The 18,807-nt window shown below is 40.6% G+C and overlaps 1 protein-coding gene and 1 long non-coding RNA gene across 4 annotated transcripts in view; one reads left to right on the top strand and one right to left on the bottom strand.

The window, feature by feature from the left end:
* The window catches only part of RASGRF2 (Ras protein specific guanine nucleotide releasing factor 2), a 95,042-nt gene extending 76,722 nt beyond the window's left edge, over window positions 1–18,320 (top strand). For all 3 annotated transcript variants that reach the window (XM_081212483.1, XM_081212482.1, XM_081212481.1), the window contains exons 19-27: window positions 6,189–6,301; window positions 6,798–6,858; window positions 8,333–8,436; window positions 9,630–9,714; window positions 10,177–10,374; window positions 10,681–10,760; window positions 12,805–12,922; window positions 14,067–14,135; window positions 15,323–18,320. In XM_081212483.1, the coding sequence (XP_081068609.1) occupies window positions 6,189–6,301; window positions 6,798–6,858; window positions 8,333–8,436; window positions 9,630–9,714; window positions 10,177–10,374; window positions 10,681–10,760; window positions 12,805–12,922; window positions 14,067–14,135; window positions 15,323–15,415 (921 nt within the window). In that variant the 3' untranslated portion in view covers window positions 15,416–18,320. The remainder of the gene's footprint in view (window positions 1–6,188; window positions 6,302–6,797; window positions 6,859–8,332; window positions 8,437–9,629; window positions 9,715–10,176; window positions 10,375–10,680; window positions 10,761–12,804; window positions 12,923–14,066; window positions 14,136–15,322) is intronic.
* LOC308597071 overlaps window positions 1–18,807 on the bottom strand; it is a 67,226-nt gene that overhangs the window by 10,327 nt on the left and 38,092 nt on the right. Inside the window, exon 4 of the long non-coding RNA XR_014012814.1 lies at window positions 9,557–9,657. This is a non-coding gene — a long non-coding RNA (uncharacterized lncRNA). The remainder of the gene's footprint in view (window positions 1–9,556; window positions 9,658–18,807) is intronic.

The following is an 18,807-nucleotide window of genomic DNA, read 5'->3' as shown; positions in this document are numbered from 1 at the left end:
ACTTCAATAAAACCATCCACCTTAGATATATTGTTCAAGGCATGTTAGTTTTTGTTAGTTTCTCAGATAAGGCAATTGTCCATATGTTTTGTCTCCATTGCGCAATGTGTAGATGTTCAAGTCCTTTCCAATTCTGTGCTATAAGTAGTTTTGTTGCTATGGGGGGGGGAAATAATAAGTATATTAAAGTAAGTTGGTCTTTCTTAAAAATTGTTACTAAACCCAGACTTGGATTACACTATACATTCTGTTTTGTAATATTACTTCAGCGAATAGTTTTACTGAATAGTTCCCAGAATAGTTGTACTGGTTCACATGTCCACCACATACAGATTATTGTGCCATTTGCCCTGTATCCTCTCCAGCATGCTAGTGAAGATGTTATGCAAACGTAACTCTGTCTTAAGGGCGTTAGATGCCATCTATAAATTAGCTTAAATTAGTTTTCTGTTATGCAGGTTGATACTGATTTTAAAGGAATTTCTGTCTGTTTTCCAAAGTAGCAGAATGTTGCCCCAATGGCAATATCATGGGATATTTTATACAATATTGACAGAATTATATAGAATGTTCAGTCGTATTTAGAATTAATTTTTCAAAAGGAGTCAGTGACTTGAGTGCTTTGAATTTAACTGCTGGGTTTGAAAAAAAAGTATAATTTAATGTATAAGTAGTCAATTCACATTGCAACCTCCATGTTTTCCATGATTTGCTCTGCTGTGAGAGTTATCGTTTTCATAGAGACTAACCAATCTGTATAAGCCTTTGGCTTTCCATTTTACATCGTATTTGCTGCCTTGGCGCAGCCATGGCCTGATAGCGGGGGCCATTTTTTCTTGCCCGCACAGCTATTGGGGTGCCTCCCCTGCTGATTTGGCTTTGGCCTGCTTGAACAAGCAATGAGGGTGCCAGCAGGGCAGGGTAGGTGGTGACCTGGCTTCAACTTGGTCCGCCCCCATCATATAAAAGGAGGGCCGCACCTGGGCCCTCGCTCTTTGGAGATCATTGTGGGATTCACCGCCCAGCCAGTCTGTTTGTGTCTTGTCCAAAGGTGAGTGGGCAGGTCAGTGTGGGGACCTTGTTATGGTACAGCCGGTCACTGTATTTGGGGCCAGGGAGGATTTTTTCCTGCAGACAAATTGGCCGGTCTGCAGGTTTTTGCCTACCTCTTATCAGAAGTCACAACTTTTGGTGGGTAAGGCATTGGGTTGGATCCTTAGCTGATCGAGTATCCCATTAACGGGATCCAGGAGGGATGCCTCTGTCCACACAGGGGCTGATGAGCTACAGCACCCTTCCAATGATGGCACAGCTGGGATCATATCACCTGGTGCATGTCAGGGGCGACCCTGCTTGATGCCCAAAGCCTTGGCCAAAACCTCCTTACATCTGTAATTAATAAAGTTGTGGCTGATTTCAACCCAATAGAAATGTCCTATGTTTTATTTCTATGGTTGGCCTTTCTGCGCTGCAGGCATCATGTGCCTGGGCATGCAATTCCTCTGGTTTTGGAAAGACATGAAACTTCCCCATGGATGATGTCCAAGTGACTTTTCTTATGTGTCCAGTTATAATCACCAGGTATATATTGTCAATAAGTTTATATAACTGTTATTTCAAATGTTTAATTCTTCATAGATTTTTTCTTCCATTCTCTAAAAAGCTGGAGCATGTGTGTATGTGTGTTACAGTTATCTCAACATATAGTAGGTTTCCATGGTGATACATTGGTTGTCTCATACTGTTCAAAGTGGGCCCTGGTGTGGGCTAATAAATATGGGTGTTTAGCACCCAGAGAGCACAGTGCTCCTACAATTCTCCTGGCAGAGCTTCTCAAAGGTGTTTTGCATTTCTCGCCTCTTCAAGGCACAGTATTATATAACAAGCTGTAATGTACATACTTTTTCTATATGTACGAGGCAGAGTTGTTAGTTATGCCTCAAAGCAGTATTTCTTCTTATCCTCCTCCTCTCTTTCACATTAAAGTTAAAGGACCCTATCACAAGCAAGCCTGAAAACAGTTATGTGGCAAATGAAATGCTTAAGAGGTCTAAAGCAATATGGAGTGTTAATTGGCCCTATGTACATCATATACGGGGACGTGGGTGGCACTGGGGTTAAACCACAGAGCCTAGGACTTGCTGATCAGAAGTTCGGCGGTTCGAATCCCCGCGATGGGTTGAGTTCCCATTGCTCGGTCCCTGCTCTTGCCAACCTAGCAATTCAAAAGAACGTCAAAGTGCAAGTAGATAAATAGGTACCGCTCCAGCGGGAAGGTAAATGGCATTTCCGTGCGCTGCTCTGGTTCGCCAGAAGCGGCTTAGTCATGCTGGCCACATGACCCAGAAGCTGTACACTGGCTCCCTCGGCCAATAAAGCGAGATGAGCACCACAACCCCAGAGTTGGCCACGACTGGACCTAATGGTCAGGGGTCCCTTTACCTTTTTACATCATATACGTATGCATATTGTTACAGGCTTGCTGTGTGAGTTCATGGCTGCATTATTCTGTTTTCCAGACCTTTTCTTACCTGTGAATGTTTGCATTTTATGTGACCTTTCACACACATAAAAGCCACTTCTAGAAATCTAGTGGAAGTTTAGTGCTAATTTCCATGTTAGTTGTGTCCAGGAAAAGAATCCGCTTGCAACATGGAAAATCATGGGGTTTTGCATTGTAATTTTCCTGCCATTTTCATAATCGTGCCAATTCCACTCTACATGATGAAATTTGGGTTAGCCTCCCAGCATACAGTTCTTTCCCGCCATTTTAAAAGTTAGCATGATATGGCAGTAGGTGGCTCAAAAAGCCACAATTCCATAATGTAACAGGTACTGCGGTATAAAAGGACTGTGCAAAATCAGGACAGAACCGCTAGCATTATATTCAGGAAAACATAATGCAGTAAACCCTTGCGTGTCGGAATGCAGACTGTTCTAAACCTTTTTTATAGTCCTCATTCTTGTTTCCTAGGTAAATTGGATTTTACTCATGGGCAAAGTACACATGATGCTCAGTCATGTGGAGTTTGTCCTGGTCTTCCCTTCCACCCCCACCCCCCAAAGTCACTACAAAGGTTGCCAAGTAAAGCAGAAGGCTAACCCAGAGGGCAAGGATGGGAGTTTCTTAACCCTTCCCCATCATGCTGCTTTACTCTTAAAATCTCATGCCACTGCTTTTTTTCTTTTTACCTGACAAGTAAAATGATACATGTATCGGAGAAGGCTGGTCTCAAGCTCCCTGGCTTTTCCTTTATTCTTTGCTTGTTTTTTATTTATTTATTTATTTATTTATTTATTTATTTATTTATAACATGTATTATTCTCCCCCCCCCTTTATCATTGAGCCCTAAAAGGCCTCAGTCCTATATACCTGAAGAAGCGTCTCCACCCCCATCGTTCAGCCAGGACACTGAGGTCCAGCGCCAAGGGCCTTCTGGCGGTTCCCTCATTGTGAGAAGTGAGGTTACAGGGAACCAGGCAGAGGGCCTTCTCGGTTGTGGCACCCACCCTGTGGAATGCCCTCCCATCAGATGTCAAGGAAATAAGCAACTATCCTATTTTTAAAAGACATCTGAAGGCAGCCCTGTTTAGGGAAGTTTTTAATGTTTAATGCTGTATTGTGTTTTTAATACTCAATTGGGAGCTGCCCAGAGTGGCTGGGGAAACCCAGCCAGATGGGCGGGGTATAAATAATAAATTATTATTATTATTCGCAACAACCCAGTGAGGTAGATTAAGCTAAGAGATGTTAACAGGCCCAAAAGTTGCCAGTGGCTTTGTGAGGTGTGTGGAGATGTGAATCTTGATGGTCTTGGTGCTAGTCCAGCAATCCACTCCACTCCACTGGCTGTCCCAGTGAAAACTACAAAACATAAGGAGGAATTAGGCAAGGCGTAGTTTGGGCTAGGGGGAGAATATTTGATTCTGCAGAATATTGCTTTGTGAGCAGGTGTCCTGCTGCAAGCAGGCTTCAGGATTGAGGAGATTCAGAAGGGACTGCATCCAGCATTCATGCAAGAGCTGCTGCATCAGGATGTTACAGGATGTTGATGTTGTTCATTAAAATAATAGTAACTGATGTATCTTTGTATCTAAAAATGATCTAGTATAGTGCAGACTTAAACGTGGTCACTCAGAAGTAAACACCATTGAATTTAATGGGACTTACTCCCAGGTAAGCATAGAATTTCATACTAAGCTACTAATGAAAAGTTCATGGTTTGAAACTTGCCTAGGCAAGCCACAGTTTTTCTGTCTGAAAAATAGGGGATAATGCAACGGTCTTAGCATACCAAGATTGTTGAAAGGAATGGATAATGCCCATGAAACACTATACAAACATTAAGTATTACATACTTTTCCTATGCTGTTTTATAATTCATCTATTCAAATATGCATGTATCTCTCATGGCTGTTTTACCATTAATACTGGAAAACGAGTAAGGAGTATTCCTTTGGTTTCAAACGTTAGTTGTGGTTTTTTTTTAAAAAAAAAACTTAAAAGATTGTATGCGTTATAAAAGGGGGTCAGAGACTTGAAAAGAGAAATGAAAAGAAATTATTGTCAATAAATGTGCAGAAGAAGGCTGCTATAGAGAAACTGCACACAAACAATAACCTGCTGCAAAGGAAGTGAAAAGCTTTTTAGCTGCATAGCAACAACTTAACATTCACTCCGCATGCTGGATATTTCTCTGGTTTGGTTACAGATTAAGCAGATTCTGCCTGGAAATAAAACACCTGTGTTGCTATGTGAGGAACATAATGTTTGACAAAGCATCACCGGGCAAATATATTATTTATTATTATTTATTTATGATTTAACCATGAGCAATGTATCTGAAAATATAAATAGATGAGTGAACTTCACATATTTCTTGAGTGTTCTAGAGTAGTTTCAGTGATGGTGATGATGAAGGAGAAGGAGTAGTGTTGGAATACTTCTCATCATTCTCTCAGTAATGGAAAAGCAGTGGCCGTAGACAGACAAAGTTTCAGCTAATTTCTATACAGCAAGACTTTTACCAACAGGCTTTGCTCATAGGATAACCAAATCAAACATTTGTTTGGTAAGTCCTTGCAGAAGTCACTAGACACCGAAGCTAAAATATTTAGAAATATGTATAGGGCAATAGCATACATCTTTCCTAATCACACATTCAAAATAAAATGTACAAGAATTTCAAGAACTTTGCTAGTGACTATTGTTTGGGTTTCTATGGAAACAGATGCTGAATTGCTACCCACATGGTAGCAAACAATCACTATAAAAGGAACCGTTACAAATATACTGGATTGATGAAGCTTTTAGTTTAAATCCTTTATCCAAACATCTGCACTAAGCTGAAATGCAAATGACTGGAGTTAGTGTTTCTCAATGACTCCAAACATGAAGATATTTCAGTACATGCATTTTCTTGAATCCATCCCCCACCCTCCCAGTGTCTAATCCTTGGAAATAGTCCTCATTGTTCTGGAGAGGGATGCACAAGTATTAACTAAGAGAAAAAGTCAGATTTATTCTCAGAACTGATGTATGTTATCCGTCTAGGTTTGAGGAGGAGATACTATATGTTGCTTTTAAGCATAAGACATTGCTAGGGGAATCCATAGTACAAAATACTGTACAAATACTGTACAGCACAAAATACTGCAGCCCAGCCAAATATCACCTATTTTGAAAATCTTCACTAACTAAAATTTAATTTCTGAGCTGAGAAAAGTGCTGATTTTTACCTTGGAAGTCCTAAAATTAATTATTTTTCTGTTGAGATTTGTGTACCACCCTTCATGAAAAATATTAACTATAGTCAGTTTACAAAAACAAAGTACTATAGAAACATAATACGGGGTATGTTTTAATGTTTGTTTAATGTTACATCATTAACTTCATAAAAATGGCTAAAACCATCAGCTTCTAGATATATTGCATATGTTACCTTAAATGAACTTGATCTTGGATAAGAATAGGTAGGTCAAAGTAATGTTGGTTTAGGTATTGCTGTCTTGTAATTCAAAACTCTTGAAACAGATACATTTTAATAACTTCTTGGTTTTGTTCGTTTCAGAACCTTTGGTACAAGGTTCAAATGCTTATTCAAAACAACAGAATTGTGAAAAACAAATGCTGAACAAAAACCCATATGTAGTATGATTACTTCATTCAGAAAAAAATTCTTTTGCAGGATTTTGAGCTAAACAATGAACTGAAGATGAATGTTCTAAATCTGCTAGAAGAAGTTTTGAGAGATCCTGACCTTTTGCCACAAGAAAGAAAAGCTACAGCAAACATCTTGAGGTAAAGCAGTTGAATTAGTTTAATCATGAAGTATTGTTAGGCATTTGTGGGTGCCAGACTGCTCTAAATTCCTGGGTCTAGTAGATGTTAGAGTTTAATCAAGGCTTGGGGGTTAAACTGGACGCCAGAGTTCTAATCACTGGACCCAATTTCCTGTGTTCAGGAGACTGGGGTGGCATTCAACAATATTGTAAGAAATGAAGAAATTGTATTCTACATTATCCACACAGCGCTTATTTTCAAGGAATCACAAAAAGAATCGCAATGCAGTCACCTTTGCAATAAAAATGTGCTCATTTCTTTCAAGAGTTAAAAATCAAATCTGTTTTTCTCCTAAGGCAAGGAGATTTTGCCAAAATACAGGCTTATATCCACTGATTCTCTGTGATAACTTTTCCAGAGTTTGTTTCAAAAGTACAAAATATCCTTGTTACTGAAATGTCACTAGCCACAGAGATACACATTTTTATATGAAATATTCTGCCACCTATTTTAGAGCACTCTCTCAGGAGGATCAAGATGACACCCATTTAAAAATTGAGGATATAATGCAGATGGTGAGTTAATCTACATAAGCTTATGTCAGATTTATTCATATTTATGTAAATTGGGGTAAATGAAATCACTAGAAATGGTGTTTGGCTGCTTGCTTGTTGCAGCTTTTATAGCAAATTAATTACCGTCCCTTTTGTATTTGCCCTTGACCACTCCCTGTTCTAATCGTTCAACCACATTTGTTTGAAACAGGTGAAAGTATAGCTGTTAGCTGTTCACAGGCTTAGTTGGAAGTTATGCAAAACACAGGCCTTCCATTTGAATATAGACAGTGGAGGTCTTTTAGAATGGGACACATCTGTGAATGGGCCTCTTAGCTCATTATGCAAATTATTGGAAATTGCAGTGTCTATTTGCAAGTTAAAGCACAAACAAGAGTGTATTTGAAAAAAAAGACTTTATGTGCTGCCACAAACCACAGAAAGATTATTTACATGAGGGAAGCATGAAATGAATTTGAATTTGAACCACAGAATAGCTTGGGAAAACAGATAGCTTTGCAGTTATAGTACTTGCCAATCAAGGTGCAAATTGTGTGTTGCAACAGTGACAGCAAACTTAATTCAGTGTTCAAAGCTTACTGGTTTTGCCCTAGGTGTGTGGACACCAAATTTATCGACCCACATTATGCACCCATGCTTTTAAGTGGGCTTTGCTCTACTCGTTATTTTGCAAGCCCTGTACAATTATAAGTCCCTTATTCTTTGCATCTGAATATTTTAGTCTTTGTTAATTCACCAATGCTACGAAGGCACAATAAAGAATCCAAATGACACAGCCCCATCACAAATGGCTTGTTCATATGGTTTACATTTTGAAGAGGAAAACATATTAATGGATAACCAATGTAGGGAAAGAGAAAGAGAAATGTTAAGGGTTCTCCAAGAAGAGTTTACAAGAACCATGGGCCCTCTTTGCCCAGATGGATGACATAGAGAGGGACCTTGCTTCTCCTCCTCAATCAATATACCTCTTTTGATATCATCAGCAGTAGTATTCTCCTGGCCCAACTCTGTGGGCATGGGTATTGGGGCAGCATTTTTCTGTAGTTACATTGCATGTCAAGGCCCCCAAGCCACCCCAAAGAGAATAAAAACACAAGGACACAGAATTCTAGGTTCATGTTAACGGGCAAAATTTAGGCCACAACTTTATTGGTTACAGAATGTGAACGGTATTGGCTCAGGCATTGGCATCAACAGACTATAGGTCTCCCGCCTTGCAGGAAGATTGGTAAGGGTAAATTCCAAATGTTCTTGAAGTGTGGGAGTTCTTAATTTTTGCTGAATTGCACCTGAAGTTTCTATTCCTCTTCCATAGTAGAGACGTCTGTTCTGTTAGTACCTTTCCTCTTAGGTTGTTTCCATAAATGAAGAACTGGGCAGTGAAATTGACACTGCCATCAGTTACCTAATGGGGCATGAAACAAACTAGAAGGATTGAAATGGCTGTTTTTGTGTGCTTCCTTGTTTACAGTTAGAGTGTCCAAAACCAGAGTGCTTTGAAACTTTATCGGCTATGGAACTCGCTGAACAAATCACTCTCTTAGATCACATTGTTTTCAGGAGCATACCCTATGAGTAAGTGGCTTTCTGATCGTTATTATCAAGTGAAAATATTTTGTAAGTGAAGTTACAAACTGATTCACATTAGTGACAGGCCTATAAAAAGAATTTGAATGCATAACAGATAGAGCTGTGTTTAGTGCTGCTTAAAAACTATCATAGCATAATAAATGGACTATGAAAGACTTTAATCAAAGTGTTCATTAGCAGCACATGTCTATTGCACTTCTTTGTGAGCAGAATGCAGTTCACGTCCTGAATAGACTTACACACACACACACACACACACACTCTCTCTCTCTCTCTCTCTCTCTCTCTCTCTCTTTAGGCTTGAGAACAAGATCAGTGAATATTGAGCTTATCAAATACATACCCTTTCAGCTTCCTAAATTAGCCATCTCCTTTTAACCCAAGGGATGGTGCTTTAAAATGAAAAGGGGCTTTTAAAAATCCTATACATCTCTGGTTATTTAGCAGTGTGGGATAAAAATTGTATACAGTGGTACCTCGGGTTAAGTACTTAATTCGTTCCGGAGGTCCGTTCTTAACCTGAAACTGTTCTTAACCTGAAGCACCACTTTAGCTAATGGGGCCTCCCGCTGCAGCCGTGCCGCCGTAGCACGATTTCTGTTCTCATCGTGAAGCAAAGTTCTTAACCTGAAGCACTATTTCTGGGTTAGTGGAGTCTGTAACCTGAAGCGTATGTAACCTAAGGTACCACTGTATATGACAAACAATATGACTCACACCTTTTTCCATGTGTATATTTATTGAATGTTGTAACTCGCCCTGGGACCTTGAGTGAAGGGTAATAAATTAAAACAACGCCACGGCCAAAAGCAACAACTTTGGGGATGCCATAGAGAATGCCTCCTCTTGGTCACCCCCCAAAAAAAAGAACTTCTGAGGGACTGGAACTACCAAGAAAGCCCCCTGTGCTGATATTAACACTTGAGAGGGTCAGTGGGGGCGGGGGAGGGAGCAGGTCTTTCAGGTATGGTAACACACTCCAGTGGGTTCCATCTGCATTAAACACAATAAAACCAAGTACAACACACCGAGGTCCTTGGAGGAAGCGTAAGATAAAATTATTATTTTTTTAAATGGTTTATAAGTTAATAATATAAATAAATACAATTAACAATATTCTGGTCTGCCATTTCTGATGACAGTTTCTTCTTTTGTTCTCTTCTTTCTGATTTTTCCAGAGAGTTCCTTGGACAGGGTTGGATGAAACTGGATAAAAATGAAAGAACACCGTATATAATGAAAACCAGTCAACACTTTAATGATGTAAGTTGATGTAAATGCTTTACCTTCCAGACTCTTCATGACTAACTATAGAAAAAACCACCAGAGCATTCCATTTTCCTAACCTGCTAGCCAGCAATTGCATAGTTGCAGTTGACTGAAATCTTCAAACACTAGCAGAAGAAATTAAACTATACCCTTGTTTAATAAAAACAAAATAATACCAATCTTGTTTCACATTCCTTAGTTTATTGATTTCTGCTTAGATTACATCCCTTGGTTCACAACTGAGAGCCCACTGCCAAGGGCAACTTGCTGTAAGGTGAAGATTGTTCTGCCTTTGCCATCTTCCTTAATTCACTTTTTCTTGTGCCATTGCCATTTATGCAATATATGCTTTCTTAGTGTTAAATGCTAAAAGAAAACCCATCATTGTAATTCCATTTATACTGTTAATAGCATGCTGTAAATAGAAATATTCTAAGAACTGCTTCTTTGACCTAGATGAGCAACCTTGTGGCTTCCCAGATTATGAATTATGCTGACGTTGGTTCACGTGCTAATGCAATTGAGAAATGGGTAGCGGTGGCAGACATCTGCCGATGTTTGCACAACTATAATGGTGTGCTTGAAATCACATCAGCCTTGAACAGAAGTGCAATCTACAGACTGAAGAAAACCTGGGCTAAGGTTTCTAAACAGGCGAGTAATCACAAAATGTGTTATCTGTGTAATGGGTATTGTCACTAGAAATATTATAAGTAAATGGTTTGCAGTGGTTCAGAATGATGTAACCACATCACTAGAAAATCAGTACTTTAACCATCAAGAACAGGACTGACCTTATCATGGGGCCACAGGGAGCATTACATTCTCATAATCCAGCACTAGAACCCCACCGTGTTTGTCTTGCATTTGAACGCGTTTCAGCAGAATTTTCTTAACCTGAGTAGTATCATATTCCATTTTGCTATAAGGAGTGAATCTTCTAATTCGTTTTCTTTGTAGGCTAAAGCCCTTATGGATAAACTTCAGAAGACTGTATCATCTGAGGGAAGATTTAAGAATCTCAGAGAAACACTCAAGAAGTATGTTTCAAATTATTACATTTTGCTGTGAATAGTGGATAGTTATTAAGATAATACTTCAGCTAGCTATCTTCTGTGGGAGTAAAACTGAACAATTAAGAAATCATCTTTTTAATACAGGCTTCATGGAATTCAATTCCAATGTTTTGTTGAACATACTCCAAAGTCATTATCATGTATAGATTTTTATAGTATCTCTGGGTAGTGCCAGAGCATATAAACCTATTATTCTGTATATAATGTGTCCTAATAGAATTGTAGAAACTTTTCCAATAAATGTATGGCCACATTAATTTTAAAAAACTGCTGGGAATATCCAACAACCTGGTTAGCCAACCTGGTGCCCTTCATATGTTGTTGGACCACAAGTCTCATCCTCCCTGACCATTGGTCATGCTGGCTAGAGCTGATGGGAGTTTCAGTCCTACAATATCTGAGGGGTCATGTGGGCTGTCCCTGACCTATATAATATCTCCATAGCTCTGAGATTCATATGAAGAGTTCAAAGAAGGGTAGCTTCTGTGCAATTATTTGGTAGTGATAATTTTGGGGAACAATCTACTAGCACTTCTGTGATGCTATCTCCATTCACTTTGATGGAGTTTCCCTTGCAGCCCCACTATAAAGTGAGTGGATGTTGGGCTGAGCAATACTTGACGATTTATGCAAGTGCTAACATGCTTGTTGAATACATAGAGTTGATTCTGAGTAAGCTGAACTGAGAGTTGACCCATTGAAATAAATAGACCTAAATTACTTATATTCATTAATTTCAATGGGTCTATTCTGAGCAAGACTAGCAATAATCAGCAGAGTTCACAACAGACTTACAGCACAGTCCTATAACATTTCGATTCAGAGGTAAGTCCCACAGTATTGAATGGGGCTCACTCTAAGGTAGAAGTATGTATGTATACCGTATTTTTCGCTCCATAGACGCACCTTTTCCCCTCTTAAAAACTAAGGGGGAAAGTCTGTGCATCCTATGGAGCGAATGCAGGGGGGAGGCAGGCAGGAAAAGCCCCCAAGAGCCGCACACAAGCTTCGCACTTGTCTTGCGGGCTTTTCCCCAGGAGGGAGAAGGGACCGCCGCTCCCCGACCTGTTCTGGGGGCTGGAGTCGGGGTAAGCTTGGGCTTCCCCAGCCCCGCAGGCTCTGGGAGCGGAGGCAAGGCTACCTGAAGCCCCCTGAGCGCAGCGGCAGTTCACGCTGCACTCAGGGGGCTTCAGGCAGCTATCTGCATGCCTTCGGAGCGCAGCGGGAGTTCTTGCTGCACTCAGAAGGCTTGCGGATAGCCGCCTGAAGCCTGGAGAGTGGGAGGGGTCGGTGCACACCGATCCCTCTTGCTCTCCAGGCTTTGCTTTGCTGGAGAGGCTGCATAGTTTTCCCTCTCTGCGCAGCACCCCTTCAGCGAAGCAGGAGGAGAAATGGAAGGGGCTCCGTTTCTCCTGCCGCTTCGCTGAAGGGGCGCTGAGCAGAGAGGGGGAGAATTCCCCCCCCCCGTTCTCCCCCTCCTATGGTCCAGTGCATCCTATAAAGCGAAAAATACGGTACTTTACAGTCTCATTTCACTACTGCAGGTAGGCATGTTCAGTTTTATTATTTTCCTGAGTGATGCACACTATCCCCAAGGAGTATGACCTGTTCATATCTCAAGATCCAGAAACACTTTCTTTTCAGGTTTTGAAGACATAGATAGCAGTTGCACTTTTCTTCTACACATTCAGGCATTCACTTACTGCTTCTTTGCAATTTATGTAAGGTTTAGCTATTTAAGAAAATATGTCAGATACGGAATGTATGAGAGTAATTATAGCTCAGTTATAATTGCTTACATGAATTCAGGCTCAATCAGCTCAAAGTCATCTTAAGACTATAGTCCCATGCATACATATCAGGGAGGTGAAACCCCAGTAGGTACAATAGACTGTGATTCCAGATTGGGCTGTATGTCATTCAAAAAATTCAGGAGTTTATAGTGAAAAGGTTAGAATGACTCATGTACAAGACATAAGAGTAAAACCTAAAATTTCTTATCGTGCAGTTGTAATCCGCCTTCAGTGCCATATCTCGGGATGTACTTGACAGACCTGGCATTTATTGAAGAAGGAACACCCAACTTTACTGAAGAAGGCCTTGTCAATTTTTCCAAAATGCGAATGGTAATACTTCTCTCTACATTTTGGTTTCAGTTTATAAGGACTTACTATTGACCATATATTGACTGCATTTCAAGGTGTATTATAGGTAGAAATGAGAACGAAATTGTTTATTATTGTATGCAGGGTCAATGTTCTATCACCACCTGCTGGTGAATTTTGGAGCGTCCATAATCCAGTTTATATGTATGTACACACATTTTCCCGTTTGTACAAGAGTAAGTTGAAGATGATCAGCTGAGTCAGCTGTTTTGCATTCAGTGAAATATATAGATAATGTACAGAACCTAGAACTCCTTAACCAGCATTAGTTGCCTATGAGGAGCATGTATGTGTTTTCCAGCAATCAGAAATGCACAGAAGGGCATAATCAAGTTATTTATTTAGTTCATAAAATGCATATATTATATTTCTTTGTCATGCACAAACAGCATGCTTTGAGAAGAGGGCAGTTTTCAGGAGATAATTAAACTGCAATAGATGCATTTACAGTTGATTCATAAATGAAATATTAGGTGGATTTGTGTAAATGAGGGAAAGGTCAATATGGCCCAAGTGAGGTTGAAATTGTAATTCAGAAGAAGATACATGTAAAAGTCTCCTGAAACGCCATTTGTTGCAGGATAGAATATTTTAAATTCTAGTGAAGTCAGTGGCTTGGATCCAAAGTTGCTCCTCCATTCACAACTTCCCCTAAACATCACACACACACACACACACACACACACACACACACACACACACACACACCGCCTTTTCACACACCATTCCGAAGATTCTCTCAAGCACTGGGAGCAGGGTTTTTTTAATAGCATGCAGGGTGCTGCAGAGGAAGAAAGGAGGCAAGAAAAGAACCATTACAGTGGTACCTCTCGTTACGAACTTAATTTGTTCCGGAGATCCGTTCTTAACCTGAGGTACCACTTTAGCTAATGGGCCCTCCCGCTGCCGCCACGCAATTTCTGTTCTCATCCTGAGGTAAAGTTCTTAACCCAAGGTACTACTTCTGGGCTAGCGGAGTTTGTAACCCAAGGTACCACTGTACATGGTAATAAACTCTGTTCATTCATGAAAGGAAAGTTAGGATCCAAGCCAGTATGTATGAAATTAAACAAGAGACTCTTTTTTATATTTATTTCTTTAACAGATATCACATATTATCAGGGAGATACGACAGTTCCAACAGACTTCCTATCGTATAGAATACCAACAAAAGGTATTGTACTTTCATCTGTCCTCTTGCACCAATATAAAGTTTCTGTGGTGCTCTAGGTGTACAACCACATTTTTCATTTAGTGGAAAAGGAGATGTTTATGACTCATCGTTAAATCTAAAATACTGGCTAGATCATTTGTTTTCCTTGAATAGCACAATAAGTTCTGTTCAGGAAGGGTGCAATGGGAACAGTGATCTGATATGTCCTATTTACAGGGACAGCAAGCTAGCTCTAAGTTTATAATTGCAGAGTCTCCAATAAATTGCATTATCTGTGGAATTCCACATTTATTACTTTTGCTAAAGACTTACATTTGTGAAATAATGTGGATTAGGGATGGGAGGCTGGAAGATTGTTTGAGATCTACTTGGGTATTTGCAGTATAGTACCATATTTTCCGTCCCATAGGACGCACCTAGTTTTTTTGGGGGGGGGATATAGGGGGGGGGAAATCCCTTTATTCCCCCCCCCCAAACCAGGTCGGGGAAACCGAACCAGGTCGAGGAACAGCGGGATGGCGGCGCTGCGCCTCCTTGCTGTCCCCCGAGCTTGTGGGGCTGGCCAATGTCTGTCCGGCGGGCAGGGCACTCTGCTTCAGGGTGCCCGTCGTGCCGGGCGGCAGGCTGCTATCCGCAGCGTGGGGAGCTCTGCGGGGAACTCCCGCAGGGCTCCAACACGCTGCGGGCCCAGTGCGAGGGGCGCTCTGCTTCAGGGCGCCTCTCGCGCCGGGCGGCAGGCTGCTATCCGTAGCGTACGGAGCCCTGCGGGAACTCCCGCAGGGCTGCCTAGGCTGCGGGTGTGTTCCCAAAGTGCCAGGCGCTGTGCTTTCAGCGTGCCCGGCGCACCGGGAAGCAGGCTGCTATCCGCAGGCTAGACAGCCCTGTGGGAGCTCCCGCAAGGCTGCCTAGGCTGCGGATGTGCTCCTGAACCCTGGAGAGCGAGAGGGGTCGGTGCGCACCGACCCTTCTCGCTCTCCAAGCTTCAGCGAAAGCTTGCATTCGCCCCAGATTTCCCCTTCATTTTTGGAGGGGGAAAAGTGTGTCCTATAGGGCGAAAAATACAGTAATTTGTGTTGTAAACCGCTTTGAGATTTGGTTATTTAAAATATAAAGCAGTATAGAAATGAATTTAATAATGATACAGGCAATCCTCGTTTTGCACGGGGGTTCCTTCTCCTTTCTTCTAGGTCACTCAGTACTTACTTGACAAGAGTCTCATCATAGATGAAGATACTTTGTATGAACTATCCCTAAAAATTGAACCTAGGCTGCCTGCCTGAAAAAATATCAGTGCTGTCCTTCAGCCTACAGAGAACTTTAGAGCAATGGGGAAATTATGCATGATGTGCCCCCCTACAGAATGCAAGGGGGAAAGCTGGAAGAAATTCAAATTCCCTTTTCGATTAAGGGACTCAGAGCCTCACACAGATTCCTTTTTGGGCACAGAGAAGCAGTTGCTGGAAGTAAAAGACCAAACGCCAGAGATGTTGATTAAACAGCTGTTGTTTTGCAAACGTGACAGTTTAGTAAAACGGAGACCTAATGAAGAAGAAAGGAAATGGCTGTAATAACCACACTGAATGAGGCAATAATGGGGCAAAGTTAAGTATGGATAACACATTCCATTAGACTTCAATGAATGAGGAAATACAAGCGTAAAGCAAGAGGCTTTGCCTACCCTTATTTGGATACAATGTAGGATCCACAAAGAGCATGCAAGGAACTACATATTTTGATCCAGTTTGCAATTCATCGTGTCCATTGTAAAGTAATATTTTAATCCGTAGATGATAATATCTAAGAGCATCATCAACTGCATTTGTTACTTAAACCATTCATTCAAAGTATCTTATTTGTCAATAAATCCTGGTATCTCCTTTCCCCAAAAGGCTGGGGAGCAGAGATGCAGCATATTAAAAGCTACCTTAATATTGTACATACATTTTTCCTTCTCTAGAAGTATGATTAGTTAATCTAGGGTACAAATGGATACACTACCTTACAATGTTGTCAGACATGCACACTTGGGTGGGACTCTGATATTTGAGTTCCTGGCCTTATAGAACAGGAATGGGGAACTGACCAATTGTCACGCTGGCTGAGATTGATAGGAATTGCAGGCTAGCAGCATCCATAGGGCCCCCACCCCCTACTATAGTAGATTAATTGCTTTGCTCTTGGTTTTGGCAGAGCTATTTCTATAACTTTTGTTTAAAAATATGTTCCCCCATACTGAGCATACCATGTGTGCTCCTGTGCATATATGCACAGCACTTTACATGTGTGGGCTTCCTCCATCAACTTTGGAGAGCAGTTGCAAGCAACTAACCCACTGCTAGCACTAAGCTTTTCTCCCTCCGTACCAAAGCCCTATCTCCCATCAGGAATAGGTCAACCAAAGTAATCTTATGACTGCATCGTATGACTTGGAACTCCTGTTAGTCTCATGTACTTTAGAACCGGTTCTAAAGGTTTAGATGTTGGCAGTGTCAGACAGAATCACACCCATGCATTGCTGCTACATGCCATTGCACTGTGACGTGCATTTAAACACCGCTGAGCCTCACATAATGGTTGCAGGGAGCTCCTTGCACACACTAGAACTCAGTGGAGTCTTTGCAGCCTTGAACATATAGGAATTACTGATTATTTTGCACGTAACAACATTGCTAAGAAAGGTTGATCTATATAAATTACACTCTGGCACCAGTAATTCTGGGGGACAGGAAGAGTAGAAACATTTATTGATTTTTTAAAAAAGCAGTAATTTGTCCACTCATTGGATAAATGAAAACATACTTTGTTCCCTTTTAAAATACTGCAAAGGATTCCACCTCCACTAACCCCCTTCCCATATGCCATCCTTGAGAACCAAAACTTATGGGACACAATCCAGGGAAAATCAAGCAACTTTAGGTCATACTGAATTCAACAGGAAGAATGTACTTTTAATATTTATCAAATCAGTGTGGTTTCTGACTTGTGCCCCTTAGTACTAGCCTCCCCCCCCCCATGTGCTCCCTGATTAAGTCCTTTTATTTAAAATGCTTGTGGTACTTCCCATGGTTCTTTGATAACATGTAGCCTCCTTTTTGTAGTTGCATGGAAAGTGAACACAAACACATCACTAAAAACAGAATGCAGATACTAGCACTGTTGAATAACTAGGCTGGAAAAGTGCCCTTACTTTTCCAATGACTTATCAGCCAGTTGACAAAATAGGGCTAAATATCATTATTTACCTCCCTTAAACCCTCTCAGGGAGATAAGTGTTTTAAAAAAAGATTGCCATCTCTAAGGCATATTTGAACTGATCTTGACCAGACTAAGCTGCTAAATCCTAACAATAGAAAATGGATCTGCCTAGCTTCTGTTTTGTTTGCGCATTTTTTCATCTTTATTTGCACTTTAATATATATTGTCGGCCCAGAGAAGAGCTGAACAGTAAATTCCGCTTATGTCTAACTGCAAATACTACTAGCATGTATTAAGTATCTGTGCAGTAATAAGTTTTATTGTTTCTACCTGCTAGAGGCCTGGGTTTTACTATTATTAATAAACACACGACTGGATGTCAAAGAAGTCTTGGGAAATTCTCAGTAAGTTGTTTTTTTTTTTAAACAAACAAAAAATAAGTAAAATTCCTAAGGCATGTTTTAAGTGCTTCTGGTTAATGAATGTGGTAAACTTTAACTTGGGGAATGCTATTTATAGATGTATATTTATTGCTTGTCCTTTCATTAGCGTCCAACAGGAAAAGCAGACTGCATCTTGATGCATGATAAACAGAAGCATGGGTTATTTGGACAAAACACTTATTTTACTGCATATTTTAAAAAAATAATAATCCATATGGCAGTTACTTAAGAAAGGTGCTCACATCACAAAAGGAGGTACCTTTTTACTTGTCTGTGGGTTCTCCCCTTTCTATTCTTTTTGTTCCACTCACCTACCCACCACAAAACCTATACAATGATACCTATAGTTCTTTATGGGCATTATCTGTGATGTACAGGGGTTGATCATTTATAACTTCATTTTCTTGTATTTCATTTTGCAATATCAGCTTTGTACTTGGGGAGGAGCCTTTGCATATCCTGGTGTATAAGTGCAGCAGAAGGTGCATTTCTGTGTCTTTATCCTATTTATTTTACTCCTGTTATTAAAATATAAGTTAACCCTGTTGCTGTGGGGTCCTTGTTGTCTATGTTTAACCTCTTATAGTTTCACAGTTTAAAGCAAAGCTGAATTGATCACTGTCGCCCCAATCAGATGAAGGAAATTAATGTGTGAAAATGGGCTTCTATGCACATTTCTGCTGTGACACAGATGCAAGTTAGCTGCAAAGTTTAGGAATCTTGACTTGACCTACTAGCATGCACCACTCTCTTGCACCATCTTGTAGAAGAGTACACTTTCATTACAAGTGTTCTGAAGTAGTGAAGGAGGCAATTAGACTGAATTTCAGCACTCCTTTGGCTATCCAAACCGGCCTATAATTTCTATGGGTCATGGTATGGGGATGGTATCCACAATATACAAAATACTGCTCCTACAAACCCCCTCATCTCAATAAAAAAATAAATGGGAGAATGATATAGGTTACAAAATAAACCCTACCGAATGGACCAAACTGTGGTCTAAACCACCCTTTAAATCCATCTCAGCCAAA

Source organism: Podarcis bocagei (genome assembly GCF_964188305.1).
Source record: "Podarcis bocagei genome assembly, chromosome: 11".
In the NCBI taxonomy this organism is placed as follows: Eukaryota; Metazoa; Chordata; class Lepidosauria; order Squamata; family Lacertidae; genus Podarcis; species Podarcis bocagei.
Note: the sequence above shows the minus strand (reverse complement) of the source record. Positions and strands in the feature narration are given on the sequence as shown.